Source organism: Typopeltis vanoorti, chromosome 14 (genome assembly GCF_054136105.1).
Source record: "Typopeltis vanoorti isolate ZY-2024b chromosome 14, IOZ_Tvanoo_1.0, whole genome shotgun sequence".
NCBI classification, from domain to species: Eukaryota; Metazoa; Arthropoda; class Arachnida; order Uropygi; family Thelyphonidae; genus Typopeltis; species Typopeltis vanoorti.
In genome coordinates, this window is record NC_143562.1 from 64389218 (window position 1) to 64414274 (window position 25057).

The 25057-nt window shown below is 36.8% G+C and overlaps 1 protein-coding gene across 1 annotated transcript in view; it reads left to right on the forward strand.

The window, feature by feature from the left end:
• Positions 1 to 25057, forward strand: part of Pde11 (Phosphodiesterase 11) — a 384638-nt gene that overhangs the window by 336069 nt on the left and 23512 nt on the right. The window contains exon 18 of the mRNA XM_090404525.1: positions 7560 to 7634. Coding sequence (XP_090260651.1) covers positions 7560 to 7634 — 75 coding nt within the window. The remainder of the gene's footprint in view (positions 1 to 7559; positions 7635 to 25057) is intronic.

The window sequence follows — 25057 nt, forward strand, 5'->3', positions numbered from 1 at the left end:
CTCGGCCTCGACCATAGAAAATCTTGCCAACACTATTGGCAAGATTTTTTTTTTTAAGTTTGTACATCTGTCATAAGCATCCATGTGAAATTGCAAGTCATTCTATTGTAGTTTGCCGGCCTGGTTAACTGAGTGGTCTGCGTATCTGCTCTCCAGCCAAAAGGATGCGGGTTCGATTCCTGTCGTGGGCATGAATGTTTGTGATTGTCTATGAAAATACTAGTGATGATGATGGGCAGTAGATGGCGCTATCATAATGATGATGGTAGTTGGTGAATTGCACAGTGGAGACAGAGTTGTAGACTGTCCTCCCTCGATGAGTCATTGGACTCCCTGGAGGTGTTACGTAATAATAATTATACAGCTGTCTGAAGCAAAAGTGTTGTCTGTATCCCTTGAAATGGATAAAATCGAGTATCATGTGATTATAAAATTCTTCGTAAAAGAAGGTTTAACACCAAAAGAAATTCATTCCAAGTTCATAAAACTTTATGAGCACTCTTTTCCTTCATTTTTGACAGTTAAGAAATGGGCTGCCGAGTTTAAATGTGGCCATACCAGCCTTGAAGATACCACTCAAAAGGGACATGAAGGATGTCCAAAAAGTGTAACAATACCAGAAATCATTGATCAAGTGCACAATATGGTATTGGATGACCGGTGAGTCAAAGTGCTTGAAATTGCTGAGACTATAGGCATTTCAAAAGAACGTGTAGGATATATTTTGCATGTGGAATTGCAAATGAAAAAGATTTGCACAAGATGGGTGCTATGCTTGCTCCCAGCAGATCAAAAACATTCTCACATGGAAAATCTCTGAACAGTGCTTGGAGCATTTTAACAAGAATAAAACTGATTTTGTGCATCAATTTATTACTATGGGTGAGACTTGGATTCACCATTACCCACCAGAATCTAAAGCAGTGAACAGAAGCTGGTTGTTCAGCACCAAAGAAGACAAAGTTGGTTCCATCAGCAAAAAAGGTTATGGCATCGGTGTCTTCAGATGCTAAAGGCATTTTGTTTATTAATTATCTTGAAAAGGGCAAAACAATAACTGGGGCATATTATTCCGATGTTTTAACCAGACGAAAAAATTCGTGAGAAAAGACCCAGTTTGCAGAAGAAAAAAATCATCTTTCATCAGGAAATGTACCTGCCCACAAACGTGTTTTGGCAATGGGAAAATTAAGGGATCTGCACTATGAATTGTTGGAACAACCATCCTATTCCTCAGATTTGGCTCCTTCTGACTTCTATCTCTTCCCAAAACTAAAACTCTTCCTCACTGGTCAATATTTTTCTTTGAATCAAGAGGTGGTTGTTGTTGTCTTGTCCTCCAAAACTCTTCATTAGAAAATTGGATGCCATTGCCACGTTAATCACCTTGAAATTGGACCTTAAGAAATTTGGTCAAGAGCTTCAGGGGTCCACGAGGAGGTGTGGTCGGACGTCTCTCCCCCCCCCCCCCCGGATCAAGAGATGATTGCAGCTATATAGAGGGATATTTTGCAGATCTTACAGAGAGCCACTACAGGGATGGGATAATGGCGCTGGAGCATTGCTGGAATAAATGTGTTAGACTTAAGGGAGATTATGTTGAAAAATAAAATTAATTTTGAAATTATAAATTTGTTTTGTCATTGTTAGGCCGAGAACTTTTCAGACCACCCTTGTAATTCCATGTTACATGTGCTCCATTATTGTTTGCATTTTGTATCATATGTTTTGTGTTCTTTATGTTTGGTCTGATAATGCCTTTGTTCTGACATCAGTGTAGGTCTGTTTTAGGGCCATTGTTGCTTAATTTGTATGCAAATGACATTGGAAGGGACTTCAGTGGTGATGTACATTTGTTTGATGTACATCAAGAGGACTTGAATAGACAAGTGTGTGGGTATGTCAGTTAAATGTAGCAAAGTGTGAGGTTTTAAAAGATAGGATGCAGAATCTAAGATTGGCAGGGATATCTCAGAAGAGAAAAGATCTGGGGATGATGGATGGAGACCTGAAATTTCAGTGAAGCATTTTACTAAAATTGTGAGGACAACACAGCAGATTATGGCAATGATGCAGAGAGCACTGACATGTAGAAGTAAGAATGACATGATTCCACTGCACAAGGTTTTGATCAGGCTTCATATGGATTATCACATACAGATTTGATCACCTGGTTTTCAAAAGGATAAGTTCTTGGAGAGGATACAGAGGTTTTGGCTCTCTGAAATGTGGAGTAGGAAGACAGATTGAGAGACTGCAAATTACAGGGCCTAGTAGATAAAAGGAGAATGGGAAGCATGATCGAGACATAAGTTAGTAAGGGGTAATTACTAGATTAGCATGGATGAGATTTTTCATAGAACATCTGGAGATGGGAGAGAAAGAGAGGCTGCCCCTGGAAGCTGTATAAAGAAGGATATGAGAAGAGCATGAAAGGTAGATTTTTTTTGCAGGGAGAGTGGCGAGTGCAGAGAGAGTGAATACATTTAAGGCATTGATGAGCTGTGTATGTGTGGCAGCTGGATCTCCAGTAATGAGTCTTTGGACTCTATAAATGTTTGATTGATGATAATAATAATACTTATTATCATCTTTGAAATATGAAATTAAAATTAATGATTTTAAAGATTTAGTGGGAATTGAAAGTTATAAAACGAAATTCTCAGCATGGTGAAAAAAAGCCAAAATGATTATGGCAACAATTGCAGTTTGCAGCCCTGAAGCCGAACGAGCTTTTAGTATGACGAATAATATCGTAACGACAAAGATATCTCTCACTATAAAACATATTTCGGATTTAATGACAATATATATAAATGGAAAACCCTTGAATGAATTTAATCCGAATCCCTATGTCAAATCTTTTCTAGAAAATCATCGCTCGCCTATAGATGCTCCTAGAAGAACACAACATGTGAAGGAGGAAGGAAATAAGGTGTGGCAGCTGTTGTTATAAGCATTTCCTTAAAGTAATTGTTGATAAATGTTAACCTAAAGGAGTGAGTTTTTTCTGGTAAATGTGCACCAGACAGCGAATTTTTTTTTTCATGTAAAATCGCCTTATTGTCTCTAAAGTGATTTTATTAAATAAAATATTATAGTTACTGTTACTACCATTTTACAAATAAGAATTCACTTTTGGTAATCACATAAATAAATAGGATTATAAAATAATGCCCCTTGATTGGTACTGTTGATTATCACTTGAAGTATAAAAACAAAAAGAAATATTATTGTGTGTAGGAAGTTTATTTTTCACTTGGTTAGACTATAATAAATTTAGTTTAATCCTTTATCCAAGTGTGAGCAGACAAAGTTTGCACCTGAAAGTATCTTCAGGACTGGGGTAAGGTGGTGGTGTACCACCTTCTAAGTCCTGAAGATACTTTCAGGCACAAACATTGTCTGCTCACACTTGGATAAAGGATTAAACTAAATTTATTATAGTCTAACCAAGTGAAAAATAAACTTTCAACATCTTTCTCTAAATCTAGAGTAATTTAATAAAAAAAGGTAGCACCATTTGGCAGCTCCTATAGGTAGAGATGACCTTGGTAATGCTTCTGCCTGGTATCTCCACTTGGGCCTGGCTCCCACTGAAGAGACCTCAATAAAGGTCGAAACTAGTCTGGGCAGTGGCCCTTCCCTTAATGCATAACATTATACATATCCGCAAGGAGATGTGTTTTGCATTATGGGAGATACTGAGATAGGAGTGATGTTAGCTTGCTCCACCTTTGCAACGAGTTGCACCACCTTACCCCAGTCCTGAAGATACTTTCAGGCGCAAACTTTGTCTGCTCACACTTGGATAAAGGATTAAACTAAATTTATTATTGTGTTTAGATAATATTTATAGATTGTTTGTCATAAAAACTTATCGCAAAAAAAACAAATTTATTTTGTTTATAAAAAATGTGGACTATTGCATATGTGTGATTATAAAAGATTTTATTCTTATTATATTTTGATAGTTAAAAAATGTTTTTCTTATGTAAGATAAATTAACACAGATAATTGTGTGCAAATATTTCATGTTGAGATCATGAAATATTTGTTTAAAAATGATAACCTTGACAGTTTGATTGTATCCTCATACTTTTTGATTGGCATTTGTACACAAGCTGTATTAATAAAAGTTTTTGTGTGAAATACGGCTTTTTTTTGCTCAACGATGCCGAGCCCTTTGTTAAAATTTCCATAGCTCTCCACTGGTGTTAACTACACTAAATCTAACAAAGCAGTTACATTAATGTAGTTATGTGTAGTGTCATGTAGAGTGTGTCTTGTTCATATGTTTTCCTGATGATGACATCAATATAAAGGTCAAAACATCAAGTGTTATTTTCTTAATTGTTAGCAAAATAATTGCTCCAATACTTTTTTTTTTTGTCTCCTGAAATTGTACACAATGAATTAGGAGATTTCTTGGAGCTATAACAGTGAATGAGGAGTTAAGGAAATGGGAGATAAATGCTGCATATGAACTGACAAAGATATACTTAACAGCATCAATGTGTGAATGTATTTCAAAGGTCAAATGGATGAATGAAGAGATTAAGCATTAAATTTGGAATAAGAATGCACTGTGAAGATAGTACAAGATGAATATTGGTAATAATCAGTTGCAGAGAGAGTATAAAGAGCAGGCCAATAAGGTGATTCAGGTAATAAGTATAGCAAAAGTGTAGTACGAGCAGAACTCAAGCAAGAAAAATCCTAGGGAATGTTCTCAATAATGTGGAAATATGATGTTAATGGATTCAAGTAGTAGATTAGTAACTGTAGCAAAGGGCATAGTCGAGGTATTCAGTGAACAATTCATCAGTGTCTGATGAACAGCAAGAGGTACATGAGGAGTTAAGAAAGCTTGATGTCAACAAGGTAATAGGTAATATCATGATGTCATCATCATCATCTTGATGACATATCACTGCATGTTTTAAGTGAATGTTCCAGGGAGTTAGTGTCAGCCTTGGCATACCTGTTTAAGAAGAGTCTTGCAACAGCACAATCTCAAAGGAGTGGTAGGAAGGTAAAATTGTTCCACTTCACAAAGGTGGTGAAAAGGATAAGGAATTTTGAAATTTGAAATTTCACATATATCCTTTCAGCACGGAAGTCTGCATATAATTATCACAACCCAGGTAATCGCTTCATAATCATTCTCACCAACTGAAAGAAAGTGCAGAATCCCGCTCAAAATTACATCCTCTGATGAAATTGGCAGATCTCAAACCTGTGATCCTCACATGCCCTCCTTTACATGCTGCCATAGTATTAATTTTCCTTATTTCCAAATGCTGTCTCTCCATTCCAATCTATACAGACATAATTTAAATTGCCCATAATAATTACCCTTCCTTTACTTAAATATAAAGAGCCAATAGGCTTCATTTTTAGTGATATAAACATTATTTAAATTAAGGGGATATTAAATCCCACATTGTTTTAAAACCGAATAAGAAACTCAAAGATTGGAATCAAAGAGTTTCATGCCGAATATAGTAAACTATAAAAGTATCGGCGATTACTAGCGTGAGCTAATGCAAGTAGGCCTAGTACGTAGTACAATCTTGGGAAACTCGCAGCAAAGGTGGTAAAGTTCTGATCGCTGTTCTTGGTATTTTCCATAATGTAAAAACACATTTCCTAGGAAATGTATGCTGTTATTACATTATGGTGGGAGGTCACTACCCAGACTGATTTCAGCCTTTATTGAGGCTTCATCAGTGAGTAGCCTTCCTTTGTTCACTACCCTTCCTTTCACTACCCAGACTGGTAGTGAAAGGAAGATATCACTACCCTTCCTTTGTTCACTAATCTAAGTTGTTTATGCATTTCTTCAACACCACCCTCTACATTTCCTGGTCCATAGCATCGTCCAACTAGATACATCTTCCTGTCAACCTCCACTTGACACCACACTGCCTCATGTCTGCTATTTCCCTCTTTCATATCTACTTTCTGTGGAAATAATTTCCCTGCTACCATCAGCAGCACTCCCGCTCCTTTCTTGTCCTTTCTATCCTTGCAAAAAATACTGTATTCTTCCATTTTTATTCCTGTTCAGATATCATCTTCATTCAACCATGTTTCACCTATTCCAATGATTTTGGAATAAATAAACTCAATCAGTGAAACAATTTCATCTCCCTTATTTCTGATACTCCTGGCAATTGCAAATAAAAACACAGCAGTCACTTTTTGGTCTGCAACCAGTCCTACCCAAGCTTTTGATTTCCTCACCACACCTGCCCAATCACCTTTATCACCACCTTGTCATATATATATATATATATATATATATATATATATATATATCTGTTCAGTCTCAACTTCTCCACCCATATCACAGTGTACTCTATCTTCATACACACATTCACTGCCACTTTCAACATCCACTCTCCTTATGCCTTGTCCACCTGGGCTCTCCCTCCCCTGTTTTCCCATTCTCTTTTCATCTCTCATACTACTACTGTTTCCACTGCTAAGCACCTCTGTGTTTTCAATACTACTCTCCTGATATTTCTTCATCTTTACTTCTGATCTCCTGCTTGCATCACACACTGTACTTCCATTTAACAACACTTTCTCAAGTGCACTCAATCCAAAGTCATTCAAATACAACCCATCCCACCTGTATAATTCCATTTCTTCCCTCAAATATATGCCATCTATCCATCCACAAACTGTACTCCGTTCTCCTCACACAGTTCTGCTAACATACCATTCATGATTCTGGCTCTCTGTCTCAACTCATCATTGTCATACCTAGGCAACACATTGAAAACCTTTCCCACTACATTCTTCTCAATAACCTCCTGATATTTGACTTGCATACACGTTATGTTCACTTAAATCATTTATCCCCACGACTCTTGTTCAATGTCCAATGCCCGAATCATCTTGTTCATTCTCTCCCCTGGATAGCAAACCTTATGAATTCTCACATTAACTAATCCTCTTATTATGGAATCTCCATACACTGTTATCCTGGAATCACTCACCATCTTTTACCCCTTTTTATTTCATTCTGTTTTTTTGCACTTATTTAGTTTCCACTAAATATCTAATATCACTCTGCATAATCTTCATTTCATTTTTCGTTTTCAATAACTGTTTCATCAAATCTTGCATTCTGACAATTTCACACTCTGTCACCCCATAGTCTTGCTACCTTTTGTTCTGTCACACCTTACTTCCATTTCTTCATTCATACTACCTTTCACTCCCTTATCACTAACTTTCACTTATACATTTTTATGTTCTTTCACTTTCTCAGTTTCACTAGCTTTTATTTCATTACCATTTCTTTCATTTATGCCATCTTTTATCTTTTCGGCCTGTTTTGCATTCGTTGACTCGTGGTCTTAATAATATATCACACTTCCTACAAAGAAAAAGAAATCAACTTTTCTCTTTCAATAAATTTACTCTAGTTCACTTTTGCTGTTAACATTATAGCTATTTTCAAGCAATTTTTTAGAGAAATTTATTAGAAGTACTATAAATAATAATGTTGTTATTTCAAATTATTCTATTTGTTGAATTTACAGGTTGCAGAATTAGTAGCCAGTGAATTTTTCCAGCAAGGTGATATTGAAAAGCAGGAATTGAAAATCCAGCCTATTGTGAGTAATCAAAATCCTTCTTTACAGAAATCTAATCAAGGAAAATTTTAGCTAATTATCTTAATCTACGTATGGTTCTTTTATTGTGTATTTTGGTTCCCGAGAAGACTGGGTCGGAATCGAATGCATAACGGTGGATAAGTTTTCATTATTTAGTTATTTCATTTTATTTATTTATATCTAGTGTACTTAAATGTTCTGTTTGAAATTGTTTGTACTTTTTCTTATTGTTATACTCCCTGATACTTATTTAGCGTTTATTTTTTGACACTAATTAGTGACACTATTTTAAATAATGGCAGCAGCGACAGTTAAAATTACAAATGGCGTATCGCCAAGTCCCTCCCATTTAAGGACTCCATTTTGCATGATATCATACAGGATTTTGTAGCATGCGGGAGTTGCGGAATGTGTGCATCCCGGCGATTGTATATGTGGCAGGAGAAAGGAAGAGGAAAACGTATATGCGCAAAATGCAGGCAATGGGAGGAACTTAGTGATTTAGAAATGACCATAACTGACCTTGTTGAGTCAGAGATGGAGATTCTCGACATAGAGAGATGATGGGTACTATAGAGGGCGAGAGAAGTATGAATAAAAATAATGAGAGTGGGGAGTATGGAAAGGTTGAATGATTCTGAAGTTTTAGGAGATAGTCTCAATTGGGAGGATGAATGGCAAACAAGAGTGGCTGACTTACAGAGAGAGAGATAGATAGATGAGCTGAAAGAGCAGGTGGAATGTCTGGGGAATGAGATGAGAAGTGTGAAAGATAAAATTAAGCGACTGAAAGAGACAAATGCAAGGGGAATCAGGGGAGGAGAGAAGAGGAGAGAATAGGAACAATAGTAGAGGAGAGGGATTGAGAGAGAGTTATGGGAATGAGAGAAGAGGAGAGAATAGGAACAATAGTAGAGGAGAGGGATTGAGAGAGAGTTATGGGAATGGTAGAAAAAGAGAGAATAGGAACAGTATAAGAGAGGGAATGGTAGAAGAAGAGAGAATAGGAACAGTATAAGAGAGGGAATGAGAGAGAGTTGTATGAATGATAGAAGAGGTGAGAATCGGATAAGTGGAAGAGAGGGAATGAGTGTCAGATATAGGAATGCTAGAAGAGGAAAGAATGGAAACAGCAGGAGAGAGGGAATGAGAGGAATGCAAGGGAGCACAGAGACTAGAGATAGAGTGATATCAGGAAGGCAGATAAGTAGGTGAGCACAGAGAGAAACTGTTATGAGAGACAGAGTAAGGGATGCATGTGAGCAATCGAGGAATACGGTGGTAAAAGGTGTAATGTATGGGGACTCAATGATCCATGGTGTTCAAGATAGGATGCGTGAGGAGTGTTTGCCAGGAGGAACGATAGAAAGTGTGGCTATGGCAATTAAGAGAGGTGAAAAGTGGATGAGATAATTGTGATGGTGGGAATGACTTGAGTGGTGGTGTAAATAGGGCAGTGAGAGATATGAGATTCTTGCTTGAGGCTGTACGAAAGAAGAGACAGAGAAGAAAGATAGTGTGAATGGCATAATAGCGAGAATGTGTCAGAAGAGAGAACTGGAATATGTGAATGCTTGGAGTGCGTTTGAGAGCAGAGAGGAATTGTATGCGAGAGACCGCTTATATTTGAATGAGGAAGGATGTAGGCATCTGGAGAGATTGCTGTTCTGAACGAGTCAGTGTGTCCCAGGGAGGATGATAGCAGGGGTGGCCTCTTGTGGGAATGGGTAATTGGGAGAAGGGGGACGACATCAGGTAACGCTGAGCCAGTGGAGTCTAGAAGGGATAATGCTGGGTATAGAAACAATGGCATTTATATGCTTTAAACTAATGCCAGGAGTATCCGGAATAAGAGAGAGGAATTGGTGGCGCAGATAGCATCAGCCTGGCCAAAAGTTATTGGGATCACTGAGACGTGGTTGACAGAAGGGGATATAATAACAGGAATAGAAGTCGCTGGGTACAGCATTTTTCGTTAGGATAGGAGGGGAAAGCGTGGTGGTGGGGTACTGCTTATGATAAGTGATGACCTATGTCCTCTAAGAGTGGAGGCTTTGGAGGGCTGTGACACTAATGATTTTGAAAGCATATGGTGTATGTGCATAAGGAACACAGACGGTGGGACCAGGAGATGTTGAGACAGTTGAGCATGGCAAGTGCAAGAAGAAAGATTGTTATAGGAGATTTTAACTACAGCAGTACAGATTGGGGAAAGGAAGATGCATGTAGCAATAAGGGAATGGAATTTCTAGAATTCTTGAAGGACAAATGTCTTAGGCAACATGTAACAGAGGGAACAAGAGGTTTAAGAGTTTAGAATTTGGTTATAGCATCTGAAGAATGCTATAACCTCTCCCATCAGTTGGAGAGAGTGACCATATGGTTTTGACTTAGAAAATGAATAGACATGCAGGAGTATCAAAGAGACAGGAACGTATGTGGAATTATAAAGCAGGTGATTATAATAGTCTTAGATGTCAACTTTGAGAAGTTTTGTGGAGGGAGGAATTGGAAGGCCAGGATATCATTATTACTTGGGAAATTGTGAAGGAATATTTGTTAACAGCAATGGCAAGCTGTATTCCGCAAGTGAAGAATAGGACACAATTTGGAGTAAAGTGGATGACAAACAATATTAAACAGGAGCTACATGCGAAAAAGACACTATGGAAGAGATATAAGGAGACAGGTGAAGAGAAGATGCATGAAGAATATAAGATACAGGCCAGAAGAGCGACTAGTATGGTAAGGAAGGTGAAACTGGAATATGAGAAAAGATTGGCCCTTAGATCCAAGGAAAATTGTAGGGAATTTTTTAGCTATGTGGCCAGTAGCAGGAGAAATGACATTGTGGGATAAAAATGGGATTAGAGTGACTGATGTAGAGGACATAGTGGAATTGTTCAATGAACACTTTATTGGAGTATTTCATCCTGGAGGAGTCAATTTGAATACTAGAGGGATAGAGCAGGAGGAGAGTGTGTTCCACATACTGAGTACTCTGGATGTTGGTAAAGCTGTGGGACTGGATGGTATTTCACCATGAATTTTGAGAGAATGTTTAAAGGAACTGACAGTTTCCTTGACCTGGCTTTTCAATGAAACTCTGGCTGCAGGAAAGATGCCCATGGAATGGAAGGAAGGCAAGATAGTGCCATTGCATAAGGGTGGTAACAGACTGGAAGTGTCTAATTATAGGCCAGTTTGCATGTCATCAGTAGTTAGTAAGATCTTGGAGAAAGTAGTGAGGTACCATGTATAGCATTGGGCACATGAGGGTAATGTTATCAGTGAGAGGCAACATAGATTTGTGAAGGGGCACTGTTGTTTTAGCAATATGCTAGCCTTTTATGATAAAGTTACATGAGCATTAGATGAGGGAAAGGCATATACTGCTATTTTCCTAGACTTAGCAAAGGCATTTGACAGGGTACCACATGATAAGCTGATATTCAAGTTGCAGCACATGGGTCTGGATGTCAGATTGGTCAACTGTATTCAGGATTGGCTGTCTAATAGGTATCAGAGAGTTGTGTATGGAGGAGCAATATCAAAGAGGCAGTAGGTTACAAGTGGGGTCCACAGGGCTCAGTACTGGGACCTATATTGTTTAACCTTTATATCAATGACATTGTCCGTGGATTGCAAGGAGATGTTTGGTTGTTTGCGGATGATACGAAGCTGGGAAGGATTATTAGTAATAGTGCAGATGTGGTAGCCCTGCAAGAGGATTTGAATATAAGCTAGATAGATGGGCAAATGAATGGGGGTTTCAGTTTAATGCAGCTAAATATAAAGTCTTGAGGTTTGGGACACATCGATGGAATGATGCATACTCTATGGGAGGAATTAAACTGGAGGAAGTAGGAGAGACAAGAGATCTGGGTTTGATGATTGATAGAAACCTGAAATTTAGGGGACATATTGCTAAGGTAGTGAAGGTAACACAGAGGATTGCTGCAATAATGAGAATGACACTGACCTGCAGAGATAAAATGGTTATCATTCCATTGTATAAGATTCTGATCAGACCACACTTAGGCTATTGTTCTCAGACCTGGTCCCCAGGATTTGAAGGGGATAAATCAACTGTGGAAAGGGTACAAAGGCAGATAACAAAGATAGTGTTGGGACTGTACAACGTTAGTTATGAGGATTGGCTGAGGGAGTGTGGACTGCAGAGTTTGGTGGTTAGAAGGAGGGGTGATATGATTTAGACTTTTAAACTATTGAGAGGTGGGTACAGGGTTGACAATGGGGAGTTCTATTGCTTGTTTGAACAGTGGGAAGGAATCATGACAATGGCGCAATCCCTGTAAGTTACAAAAGGAAACTGTGAGAAAAAAGGTGAGGAGTGGCTTCTTTGCATGGAGGGTGGTTGAACCATGGAGTGGTGAGAGCGAGAACGGTCAGTGCATTTAAGGAGTGGTATGATAGACTGTGTATCCTAACAGGGATTTCTGATGATGAGTCTTTTGACTCCATGGAGGCCTGAATAATAATAATAATGTGCTTTTAAATTCATTCCAAACTGGTATCTATAAATCAATCACTTTCTTTGAAACTTATACTACATATATAGTGAGAAGCAACTCTAATTATTATTTGTTGATTAATTTTAATGGTATAGATGAGAACACAGACTGATAAGAAAATAACTATTTATTAACTTATTGATGATATTTCGTTGGTATTCTCTCCAGCATCTTCAGAGCACAAGAACAATTGTAAGGTATAACACAAAGAATAAAGTTCTAATCAGGTGCCATCTATGTTTGGGAAAAAAAAAAAAAAAAAAAGAAGAGAGAAACCAGGTATTAATTAGGATGACTTAAGAATGACTGTTTCCCAAATCTTTGGCAAATTTATGCAGCTGTAATTTTTGAGGTTTGCAGTATGTTTTGAGGCTTCTGTTGATTCCAGGAACAATCTCTCTGACTTATAACAACTTCTGTGCAGTAATTTTTTTCTTTTTTCCCAATTGATCCTCTGTGCAAAGGTATCCAAGGTATGGTCTGTTAAACCCGACTTGTCATGTGATAGTGCCAGATGTATTTTTTATGTTTGCTGAGGCACATGTTTACAGTTCTTCCTGTCTGTCCATAGTAGGCTCAATCAGGCGAACAGGGCACTTCATAGATTCCTGGATGTGATAAAGAAGAGATTCTATCCTTGGATGAATGGTTGAGAGTTGCCAATTTGATATACGGTTTGTAGCTGATTTTTTTTAAGCACTCTGGATATCTTTTCAGATGTGTATTGGATGGTGACAGTTTTGCTGTGGTCTTCTGTGGTAGATGGGGGGGGGGTTCTGAACAGCATTTAGTATTTTGTCTATCTTATGGGGATTATAGCTATTGGTTAAGAAGGTGTGACATGAGTGATTTCAGCAATGAGAGCATTGTCATTGGAACAAACTGTTCTAGCTCTATGGGAAGTGTTTTCAGGATACCACACTGCTGAGATGGGTGATGGTTTGTGCAAATATCTCCCTGTATGTGTGGGTTTTCTATAAACTGAAAATGATAAGGAACCACCTGGAAAACGTGTGATTAGTGTATCCAGGAAAGGCAGACAGTCATTAGCTTCCAGTTCCATTATAAAGTGAATTTTTGGGTATTGGCTATTTAAATGTGCTAAGAATATATCCAGGGTGTCTGGGCCATGTGGCCAAATAGCCAGCACATCATCATCAATATAGCATAGCCAAAGCACTGGTTTGAAAGTGGCTGGATTGATAGCTAGCTTTTCCAGGTGTTCTATGTAGAAGTTGGCTGGGGGGGGGGGAGCCCATTGCTGTCCCATCTATTTGTTTATATATTTTCCCTTTCCATGTAAAATAACCTGCACATACTGTGAATTTAAAAAGTTCAAATATATTAGGGAGAAAGTGTGACTTTAATAAATCAAGGGTTTCAATTAATGGCACATTTGTGAATAGTGAGGTGATATCAAAACGCACCATTATGTCTGAACTTTTAAAGTATGGTTTTCTAAAATATTTCTTTAGGTAGGAAGAATTTTTTAATAAAGGAGGGAGAATTTTTTGTGAGAGTGGCTAGTAGCTTAGCTAAATGTCTAGCAAGTTTGTATGTGGGACTGTTTATACTATCCATAATGGGGTGTAATATTGCACCAGCCTGGTTGTCCAAGTGGTTAGCATCTCTGCTCTCCAGCCAAAAGGCTGTGGGTTCGAATCCTGCTGTGGGCGTGGATGTTTGTGGTTGTCTGTGAAAATACTAGTGGTGGGTGGTAGATGGCATTAGTTGCAGTTTGTTGTAGTTGGTGGAGACAGTTGTAAGAGTACTTTGGACTCCCTGGAGGTGTAATGTAATAATAATAATTTTTGGTGTTCCATATATCCTGAGTGTTTTAACGTGGAAGGGCTTGAGTTTTAGGCCAGGAAGAAGTGACTTTTTTAAATAATTTGCACACCTTATTCTTTTGCGAGTTGGTGGGATCCCAATCTATAATTTTGTAGAGAAATTGCTACTGTGTGCGGGACAGCCGACATGCCTGCTCAAAGACCGCATAGAGAGATCAGAAATCAGCGATGTGATCAGCAAAAGATGTGAAGTACATAGCCACCCTCAACATAAAATCATTATACCGACCTGGAAAATTGCAATTAGTCCTGGAATATTTTAGGTCTATCGGAGACGCATTGGTTTGGAGGGGGGGGGGTATGGATTTACCAGAAGGAAGATTATACTTTTCAGGAAGAAAAGATAACATACACAAGGAAGGAGGTGCATTATTAATTGAGAAGAAACTCCACACTCAGTAATTGAAATAAAATCAGTGTCTCCCAGAATAATCACAGCCAAATTTCTAACAAAAGAAAGAGGTGAAATAATTAAGATAATCCAAATATATGCACCAGACAGTAACCATTCAGAGGAAGGAATAGAAAATTTCTATGAGGAACTACAACAGGAAATAGATCACAAAACATAGAACTCATGATAGTGATGAGAGATTTTAATGCTAAAATAGGACAGTTTGCTGTAGACAAAAAAGATGTGATGGGACAATTTGGAAAATGGAGAGCTTAATGACAGAGGAGAACAATTACTACACTTCTGTAAAGCAAATGATCTAATGATTGCAAACACATTGTTCTATCAACACCCTAATAATAAATATACATGGACATCCCCAGATGGTAATATAAAGAACTGTATAGATTATATCATCATAAACACGCAATTGAAAAGATCAGTAAATAATGTTTGCACATAAAGAAGTTTAGATTTTGACACTGACCATGAAATATTAACTGCCAAAGTGAAAATAAAATTTAACAGGAAAAATAATTTCAATAAAGAAGATTCAATCATCAAAATTAAAAGACAGCTCAATCAGAAGTCAATTTTTAGAACAGATGCACCTGAGATTAAAACCCTCCATTTCTCAGAAGGGGAAAATACTGGGAAGTAGGAAAAGAAATAGCGTTATCAATTGCAAAAGATATCCTAGGTAACAAACCCAAAATAAACAAATCAGTGGATAACCCAAGAAAAAAGAGAGGCCAAGATACTTAAAGAGAATAGAGAAAAATACAGAGCACTAAAAAATAAAGTTGATAACCTGTGAAAAAATGCCAAGAAGCATATGAACAAAACAGCCTAAAAGTCTTCCATGACATTACAAGAGAAATTATAAAGGAATTCTCAGCAAAAGCAGTAACAATGATAAACAAGATAACTGAAACCAGAGATATTGAGGAGATAAGGAAAATCTGGTTGAACCATTTTGAGGTCATCTTTCATCAAGGAAATGAAATTATAATGCCAACAATAGAGGAAAATAACGATTACCCAAAAATCTTAAAAGAAGAAGAAATTAGATACAAAATAAAACAAATGAAAAACAATAAAGCACCAAGTATTGATACTATCCCTACTAAACTGTGGTCATATGGAGACAGCACATCAATATAATATTTATCAATCATATTCAACAGAATACTAGAAACAGGAGAACTGGAAAGGTCATCCAAATATACAAGAAAGGAGACAAAAGAGAGTGCAGAAATTACAGACCAATCAATTTATTTTCTCAACACGTATAAAATATTTGTAAGAAGGAATCAATATCAATGAACTAAATATAAATACAGATAACTCTCATATAATGCAGTACTTCTACAATGCGGTTTCGCTATAACGCGGTCTACAAATTATAGCAACCCTTGTTCAACCCGGTACTTATACAACGCAGTTTCGATATAACATGGTCTACAAACTGTAGTAACCCTTTATCTTTTCATATATTTTTCACCGTGCGACTCAAAAATCAAATTTTATCTTCGTTAAATTTGTGTCTGCCCGTATCGCTCATGAAGTTATAAGTAGCAGATTTATTATTAGGGGAAATACCCTTAAGCACGCATGTATGTGAACTATGTTAATTATTGTTAAAAGTTGTCTTTGTTTTCTGCCAGGAAAGCACATTAAAAATCATAAGTATGCTGAGCACTTTATTTTCTGGTGAGTTACATACAATATGTAATGCTTTTTTATGTAAAAAATTATTTTTATAGTAATGGCCACATAAAGTGCTTTTGCGATATGGTTGAAAACGAAATTAGTGAATTAATTGATGGGGAAATGAATTTAAATTAGGAGGAACTAGTACAATTAATAGATGACGTCAAACAAATTTCTGCCGAAGATTCTGATTGCGATTAATCCGTTTAAAGAATTCAATTTAAAGAAATTAGCAGGATTGGACTTGGCAAGAAAGTTAGGAAGCTATTTTACGGATAATGATCCCTCAAAGGAGTGCTCCGGAAAATTCACGAGACAATTGGACATTTGTTTAGCTCCATGTTATTATCATCATCATCAAATTCCTGCCATGTACCCTCAAGGAGTGTACAGGATATGATAGTACTACATGAAAAAAATTACATCATTATTAATTTCCTATCTACAATTTTCCTCCAAATCAGTCTGTTACTTGTCAAGACTCCAACATTATCAGATCTTATATTTCTATCATTTAAAGCACTTTGTACCATATCAATCCACCTATATCTTGGTCTTGCTCTGGGTCATTTTGCTGCCAACCTCGCAGAGAACACTTGTTTTGCTAATCTTTCCTCGCCCATTCTGTTTAAGTGACCATACCACCTGAGATTAGCTCTGCTGACGCATTCCTGGATGCTGACAATGTCAAGTTCTTTCCTAATATATTCGTTTTTAATATGATATTGCCATTGATGCAATCTGTTCACGCCCCTAATCTTTCTCAGGACTCTCATATCTGCGGACTTTAGTCTTTGGTCAAGTGTTTTACTTCAGACCCAGCTCTAAGATCCCTAAGTTAAAACTGGTTTGAACACTGTTTTGTATACAGCTAATTTAGTGTTCCGACTAATTTCTCTCTTATTCCATATGAATTTATTCAATTGACTTCCTACCATACCAGCTTTGTTGATTCTGTTGTCTATTTCCATATTTAATTTACCATCTTCACTAAAAATCGTGCCTAAGTAGCTGAAATGTTTTACTTGTTCCACGGGTTCTCCATTCACAACACAGTTGACATTTTCAATGATTCTGCCTATTTTCATTTTCTTTTTATTGCTGACCTTCATACCATATCTATTACAACAGTTATTCAATTTAGTCAGAGAATCTTGCAGACTTATAGCGGATTTATTTAGAAGTACAACATCATTCGCATAAAGCAAAGAGCTGACATTAACATCTCCAATTTTGATATCATGTTTAATACCACTTTCCTTCATAATGTGATCCATATAGATAATGTACATCCTTGTCTCACACCAGATTTAACATTAAACCATCTTCCTGTACTTCCTTCAATTCTAACTGCTGACTTACAACACAAATAAAGACTAAGTATTGCTTGATAGACACCATATAACTGTAGCGTATTGAATAGCTTCTCTCTTGGCACCTTGTCATATGCCTTTTCCAAATCGACAAAACTTAAATACAGATCTTTGTTATATTCCCATGATTTCTCCACTATTTGTCATAAAGTGAAGATCTGATCCTGACAGCCTCTATTTGGCATGACTCCAGCTTATTCTTCACCAAGCTTTTCTTCCACAATTCTTCTCAACTGTTTCTCAAGTATACTTGCATATATCTTACCAGGAACACTCAATAGGGAAGCCTCCATGGAGTCAAAAGACTCATCGTGGGAGGGGAGGTCCTTCCTAAGAACCTAAAGTCTGTCAAGACTCATCGAGGGGAGGTTCCCCCCCCTAAGAAACACAGTCTATCATAACACTTCATCAGGCAATGCATTCCATGGTTCAACCACCCTCCATGCAAAGAAACCACTCCTCACTCTCTTGCTCACAGTTTCCTTTCGAAACTTCCAGGGATGGCCTCTTGTCATCACTCCTTCCCGCTGTTCAACCAAGCGAAAGAACTCCACAGTGTCAACCCTATAACCACCTTTCAACAGTTTAAAAGTCTCAATCATATCACCTCTCCTTCTATCCACCAAACTCTGCAGTCCACATTCCCTCAGCCGATCCCTATAACTATCTTTGTTATCCGCCTTTGTACCCTTTCCACAGTTAATTTATCCCCTTCAAATCCTGGTGACCAAATCTGAGAACAATGGTCCAAGTGTGGTCTGATCAGGGTCTTATACAACAGAATGATAACCATTTTATCTCTGCAGGTCAGTGTTCTTCTCATTATTGCAGCAATGCTTTGTGTTACCTTCACTACCTTTGCAATATGTCCCCTAAATTTCGGGTTTCTATCAACAATTTTAACCTCCAATTTTAACTCCTCCCATACAGTATGCAGCATTCCCATTGATGTGTCCCAAACCTCAAGACCTTACATTTTGCTGCATTAAACTGAAACCCCTATTCATTTGCCCGTCTATCTAGCTTATTCAAATCCTCTTGCAGGGGCTACCACATCTGCACTATTACTAATAATCCTTCCCAGCTAAACATCATCTGCAAACAACTGAATATCCCCTTGTAATCCACTGGCAATGTCATTGATATAAAGGTTAAACAATATAGGTCCTAGTACTGAGCCCTATGGGACTCCTTGTAACCCTCTTCCTCCTTGAAACTGCTGCACCATACATAACTCTCTGATACCTATCAGACAGCCAATCCTGAATCCAGTTGACCAATCTGACATCCAGACCCATGTGCTGCAACTTAAATATCAGCTTATCATGTGGCACCCTGTCAAATGCCTTTGCTAAGTTTAAGAAAATTGCAGTATATGCCTTTCCCTCATCTAAGGAAACTTGTAACTTTATTATAAAATATAAAGAGGTAATAAGCTTCATTTTGGCGATATAAACAATATTTTAAATTAAGGGGATATAAAATCCACATTGTTTCAAAACCGAATAAGAAACTCAAAGATTGGAATCGAATCAGAGAGTTTCATGCCGAATATAGTAAACTATCAAGTACCGGCAAACACTAGCGTGAGCTAATGCAAGTGACCCTAGTACGTAGTACAATATCGGACAAGATCGCTATTCTTACGTATTTGAAACTCTCTGATTCGATTCCAATCTTTGAGTTTCTTATTCAGTTTTGAAACAATGTGGATTTTATATCCCCTTAATTTAAAATATTGTTTATATCGCCGAAATGAAGCTTATTAGCTCTTTATATTTAAGTAACTTAATGGTTGCACCTCTTTGGAAACTCGTATAGCAGAGTATATAAGTTCTTTTCGCTATACACTTTGGTATTATGGTCTAGCTACTCACTGATGAAGCCTCAAAAAAGGCTGAAACCGGTCTGGGTAGTGACCTCCCTCCATAATGTAATAACAGCATACATTTCCTAGGAAATGTGTTTTTACATTATGGAAAATACCTAAGAATAGCGATCTGAACTTTCCCCACCTTTGCAACGAGTTGTCCGATATTGTACTGTGTACTAGGGTCACTTGCATTAGCTCATGCTAGTGTTTGCCGTACTTTATAGTTTACTATATTCGGCATGAAACTCTCTGATTCGATTCCAATCTTTGAGTTTCTTATTCAGTTTTGAAACAATGTGGATTTTATATCCCCTTAATTTAAAAATTTATTATAAAAGGCTAGCATATTGCTAAAACAAGAGTGCCCTTTCACAAATCCATGTTGACTCTCACAGATAACATTTACTCTCATCTGCCCAATGCTGTATATGGTCCCTCACTACTTTCTCCAAGATCTTAACAACTACTGATGACACACAAACTGGCCTATAATTAGACACTTCCAGTCTGTTACCACCCTTATGCAATGGCACTATCTTACCTTCCTTCCATTCCCTGGGCACCTTTCTTGCATCCAGACTTTCATTGAAAAGCCAGGTCAAGGAAACTGTCAGTTCCCTAGCACATTCTCTCAAAAATCGTGGTGAAATACTATCCAGTTCCAAAGCTTTACTGACATCCAGAGTACTCGGTATCTGAAACACACTCTCCTGTACCTCTAAACCTCGAACCTGCCCTATCCCTCTAGCATTAAAACTGACTCCTCTAGGAGGAAATACTCCAATAAAGTGTTCATTGAACAATTCCACTATGTCATCTGCATCAGTCACTCTATTCCCATTTTTATCCCACAATATCATTCTTTCACAGTCATTTCTCCTCCTACTGGCCACATAGCTAATATGAACTTAATAAAAAATTGCAGCATAGTGGTAAGCAAGGTCTTATTACTCACTTCTTGATAACTAAACCAGCCGAAGTATGCAAAGAGAATTATACAAATGATGTCCAAGAGGTTTCAAGTGATGACAACATTCGGCCACTCGTATATAGAGAAGATCTATTTACGAGCGGCCTTGCTGTGACTTGTGCATTAAAATATGCACAAGCCACAGCAAGGCCATGAGCAGACTCATCACTGTCTTCAAAACGAACATTTCGTTTTGAAGACAGTGATGCCGATTAAAATATGCACTTTATTTTATTTTGTCTAAAACATTTATGCATTATGAGCAATAAAGTTTATGTACAATTTATATTTTAATAAGTTTATACATATAAGTTTAAACAAATGTATAATATTTGTTTCATAGTTTGTTTTCTTAACTTACATGAATTACAAGAATTAAATAAAAAAATATTTTTTCGGGTATGTCATGGTTGTTTATATAATTTAATAAAAAAGATTTCGGAACGTAACCCTACTTTTTCTATGTAATCTGAGTTTCACAAATCGCAATTTATATAACGCGGCATTTCTATGGAACCTAACATCCATGTTATACGAGGGTTACCTGTAATATCGAATATGCAGATGATCTTGTTCTTATTGCAAGAACTCCAAATGGACTACAAAGATTTATAAACAAACTAAACGAAACCTGTAAAATATATGACTGGTAATAAATATACAAAAGACAAAAGTGATGAAAATAGGGAGGAACAAAACTAACATTTCAGTCACCCTAAATGGAGAACAAATTGAACAAGTAGATAACTTCATATATCTTGTATCAAAACTAACCGAAACAATAGATGCACTTGGAATAATCAAACACAGAATAGCAATAGGATGGACCACCATGGAAAAATTACAGAAAATCTGGAAAACCAACAAGATATCTAAACAAGCCGAAATCAAACTATATGAATCAGTAATCATACCAACCGTTATCTATGGAGCAGAAGTATGGACAATTAAGAAAGAGAGGAAAAAAAACTGTTAGCATTTGAAATGAAATGCTTAAAGAAAATAAATAAAGCAAGGTTGGATAGAAAAGAAAACAAATAGCACAGTTAGACAAGAATTATCGTATAAGAAGACAATATTAGAAAACAACCGAGATGGTTTGGCCACGCTATATGCATGGATGCAGACAGACTACCTAACATCCTAATAAATACTTTTAACTAAAAGAAGACCTGGGAGACCAAGAATCACCTGGCTGAAATCGATAAAGAACATTTCAGGATGTAGAACTTATAATGAACTTTTTCAAAAAGCAAGGAATAGAGAAAACTGGAAGATCCTGCCCAATGGAGGCTCAAGCCATCTTAGATGGAAGAGAAGAATAGAGTCTCATTGTTATACCAGATTGTTGTTTTGTGTACTGTAACAAACTGTTTTTGTGCTCTGAAGATGCTGGATAGAATACTAACAAAATATCAGCAATAAGTTAATAAATAGTTATTTTCTTATCAGTCTATGTTCTCATCTATATTGTTAAAATTAATCGACATGTACAATGAACACATAAGCCTTTTTACACATCTAATTATTATTATATGGACCCCTCCATGGAGTCCAGAGACTCATCGCAGGAACTCAATCTATCCACACAATCTATCATACCTCTCCTTGAACCTATTAATTAGACAAAGCACTCACAAATGATTTTAGCAACCCATTCCACTCATTCACAATTGTCCAAGCAAAAAATCTAGTCCTCACACCCCTACTAACCACACTTTTATTCAACCTCCAGGGATGATCCTTGTTTTGGTTCCTCTAGCCAAGTGCTAAAACATTTCCCCTGCATGCATCTATTATATAAAACCCTTTAAGCAACTTAAATGTTTCCCTTCTTTTTCTCCTATCGACCAACTTCTGCAATCCACACACTTTCAATCTATTCTCATAGGGACACTCACCATTCACTTGCCTCTGAATCCTCTCCACTGCTTCCTCATCTCCCAAGAAATCCAGGGGACCAAACTTGAGCAACCGTAATGCAGATGTGGGCATATCAAGGCCTTATATAGAAGAATAATAGCTTCCTTATCGCTACTTGTTAATGTGTCCTTCAATAGCCAAGTAATTTTATGGGTTACTTTAGCAATATGTCCTCTAAACTTAAACTCTCTGTCTATCACTACCCCTAAATTTCCAGCTTCATCCATTTTCTGGAGTATAGTGCCAACAAAGTGGTACACAGCTTGTAATCTATTTATCCCAAAATGCATAACTTTACATTTCTCAACATTAAACTAATTAAAAGTTCTCCAACATGGTCTTGATCAACCAGTATACACACAAAACCTGTATACACACATACCTCTCCTTAACCTCATTCACTGTAAGGGAGCTCAAAACTAATTCTAGCAACCCATTCCATTCATTCTCTCTAATGCAAAAAATCTGGTCCACACACTCTTACACAATTTTCACAGATGGACCTTAGTTCACTGACAAATTTGTCATATATTGAAAAATTTCCTTTGCATCCATTTTATAGAATTCCTTTAATATCTTATAAGTTTCTATTATGTCCCCTCTTTTCTGCCTATCAATTAAACACCTTTAACCTCTCATAGGGAGAATTCCACAGACCTGTCATCAGCATGGTCACTCATTTCTGAATCCTCTGTACCACCTCCTGATCCCCAAGAAACTCACGTGATCAAATCTGTGGTCAAATCATAGCTTTCTAATGAAGGTTCTTTTCAAAGGATTACTTGAATGTTGAAAAACATCCAAGTAATCCTTAGAGCTATTTTACCAACTTTTGCATTATAACCTCTAAACTTAACTCTCTATCCACCATTATCCCCAATTTCCTAGCCTCATCAATTTCCTGTAATCCAGTACCATCATTATGATACATCATATGCAACTTTTGCAACCTGAAGTGCATATCCTTGCCTTTAGCAACATTAAATTGACAATCATTATCCTTTGTCCACAATGTCAATTTATTTAAATCACCCCGAAGGATATACTGAATATCCCCCTCCCCCTAAAAATATTTCCCTATATCATTGATATACAAACTAAAGAGTAGTGGCTCTAGTACAGAACCCTGAGGTACTCTACTAGTCACCCTCATTCTCCTGGATTGCATTCCAGCATATACTATACTACTCTGCAGTGTCTGTCTGTCAGTCACCGTCCTCTCCCATCCATGCTACTAGCTTCATGTCCATTCCCATCTGCTCCAACTTTTGTAGCAGTTTTCCATGTAGTATTTTGTCATATGCCTTTGCTAAGTCCAGTGGTATCATCTTGTAGCCATATGAAATGTGAATGCATTACCAAGACAAAGTTTACAGTGCTATTTTGCCCACTGTTGGATTTTACCTTTAACCAACTTTTCCAATACTTCAGCAACCACTCCTGTTATATTTATTTGTCTGTAGTTTGCTACTTCTGTCTTTGAACCACCTTTATGTAATGGAACTATCTTACTCTCTTTCCACTCTCTTGGAAATTTGTCAGAGCTAAGTCTTGATGATTGAACAAATCAGAGAGAATTGTAAATAATATTTCATTCTGAAAAAAACAATCACGTTTTCTTATTATCATTATTTGGTATTTTCTTGCAGTGCATAAAGAAATCATTGCACATTTGAAAACATTTACTGCTAGTTTAGATAAGTGGCATATTTGAAGTAGCTCTTCTCTTACTACTATTTTACCCAAAAATATATGGGTATATGTTCTCAATTGTCTTGTAAATTAATGGTTTTGAAAATAAATTATAAGTTGAATAGGTGGATACCCCCAACACACACACACACCAAAGAAATAAAAAAAAATAGCTGAGTGCCTATATTACACACACACCACACACATTTTTTTAAATTTAAATCCTTTCTTTCTACGATAATATCAGATAATTTATAATTTTTCATTAATAAGACAAACTGTGATTATTATAAATTAAGAAATTATTCTGACATAAATATTACATCAGCCTGTAAAAGAAATCGGTATTTCTGTTTAAGATGTCTGCTAATTAAACAATTGGAAACAAACAAGATGTTACAAATGGTTGAGTGCCTTTCCTTTCTTTCTTAATAGCAGCAAAAATAATCTATGCTTTTAGCCTTTTCCTTGAGCTACGAGGATTATTATCCAATATTTCTAAGATAATTAGAAATACTGGATATCTAATGCTGGGTTTCTATTTTGAAATAGAAACCCAGCAAAAAAAAAAAAAAGTATTTGTGAAACTTAGGATAATTTCAGCAAACAGCTGAACAACTGACTATTGAGAGTGCAAAGAAACAGTCCAGTATTACAAGTATCTGCTTCGACAGATACTGCAATATTTGTTTTATTTATTTCAAATTGTGAAGAACAACAATTTCCCATAAGATGGATAATTTAAGTTAATCATTTCTATTTAGATTCAGTTGATGTAGCATGGTCTCACAACTCTCTTTATATAAATGTTCTAAAAGATTATTACTTTTTAAAGAACCTTAATTTTCTTTCAAGAACTCTGTATCTGGTAGTGATAGCATACTTTATGGGGGTGTAAAGGCAGACATTTATCTTTAGCCGAACCTAGAAAAGTAGACATCTTGTTAATGGGACAGAAGGACATTTGTAGGTCAACAGATCTAAGTAACTTGGCTAAACCTTCTGAGATGCCTTTAACATAGGGAATGGTGACACGACAGACCATCTCTGTATTACTCCTCTTTTGATGAGAGGCAAATGATAAGGAAACTATAATTATT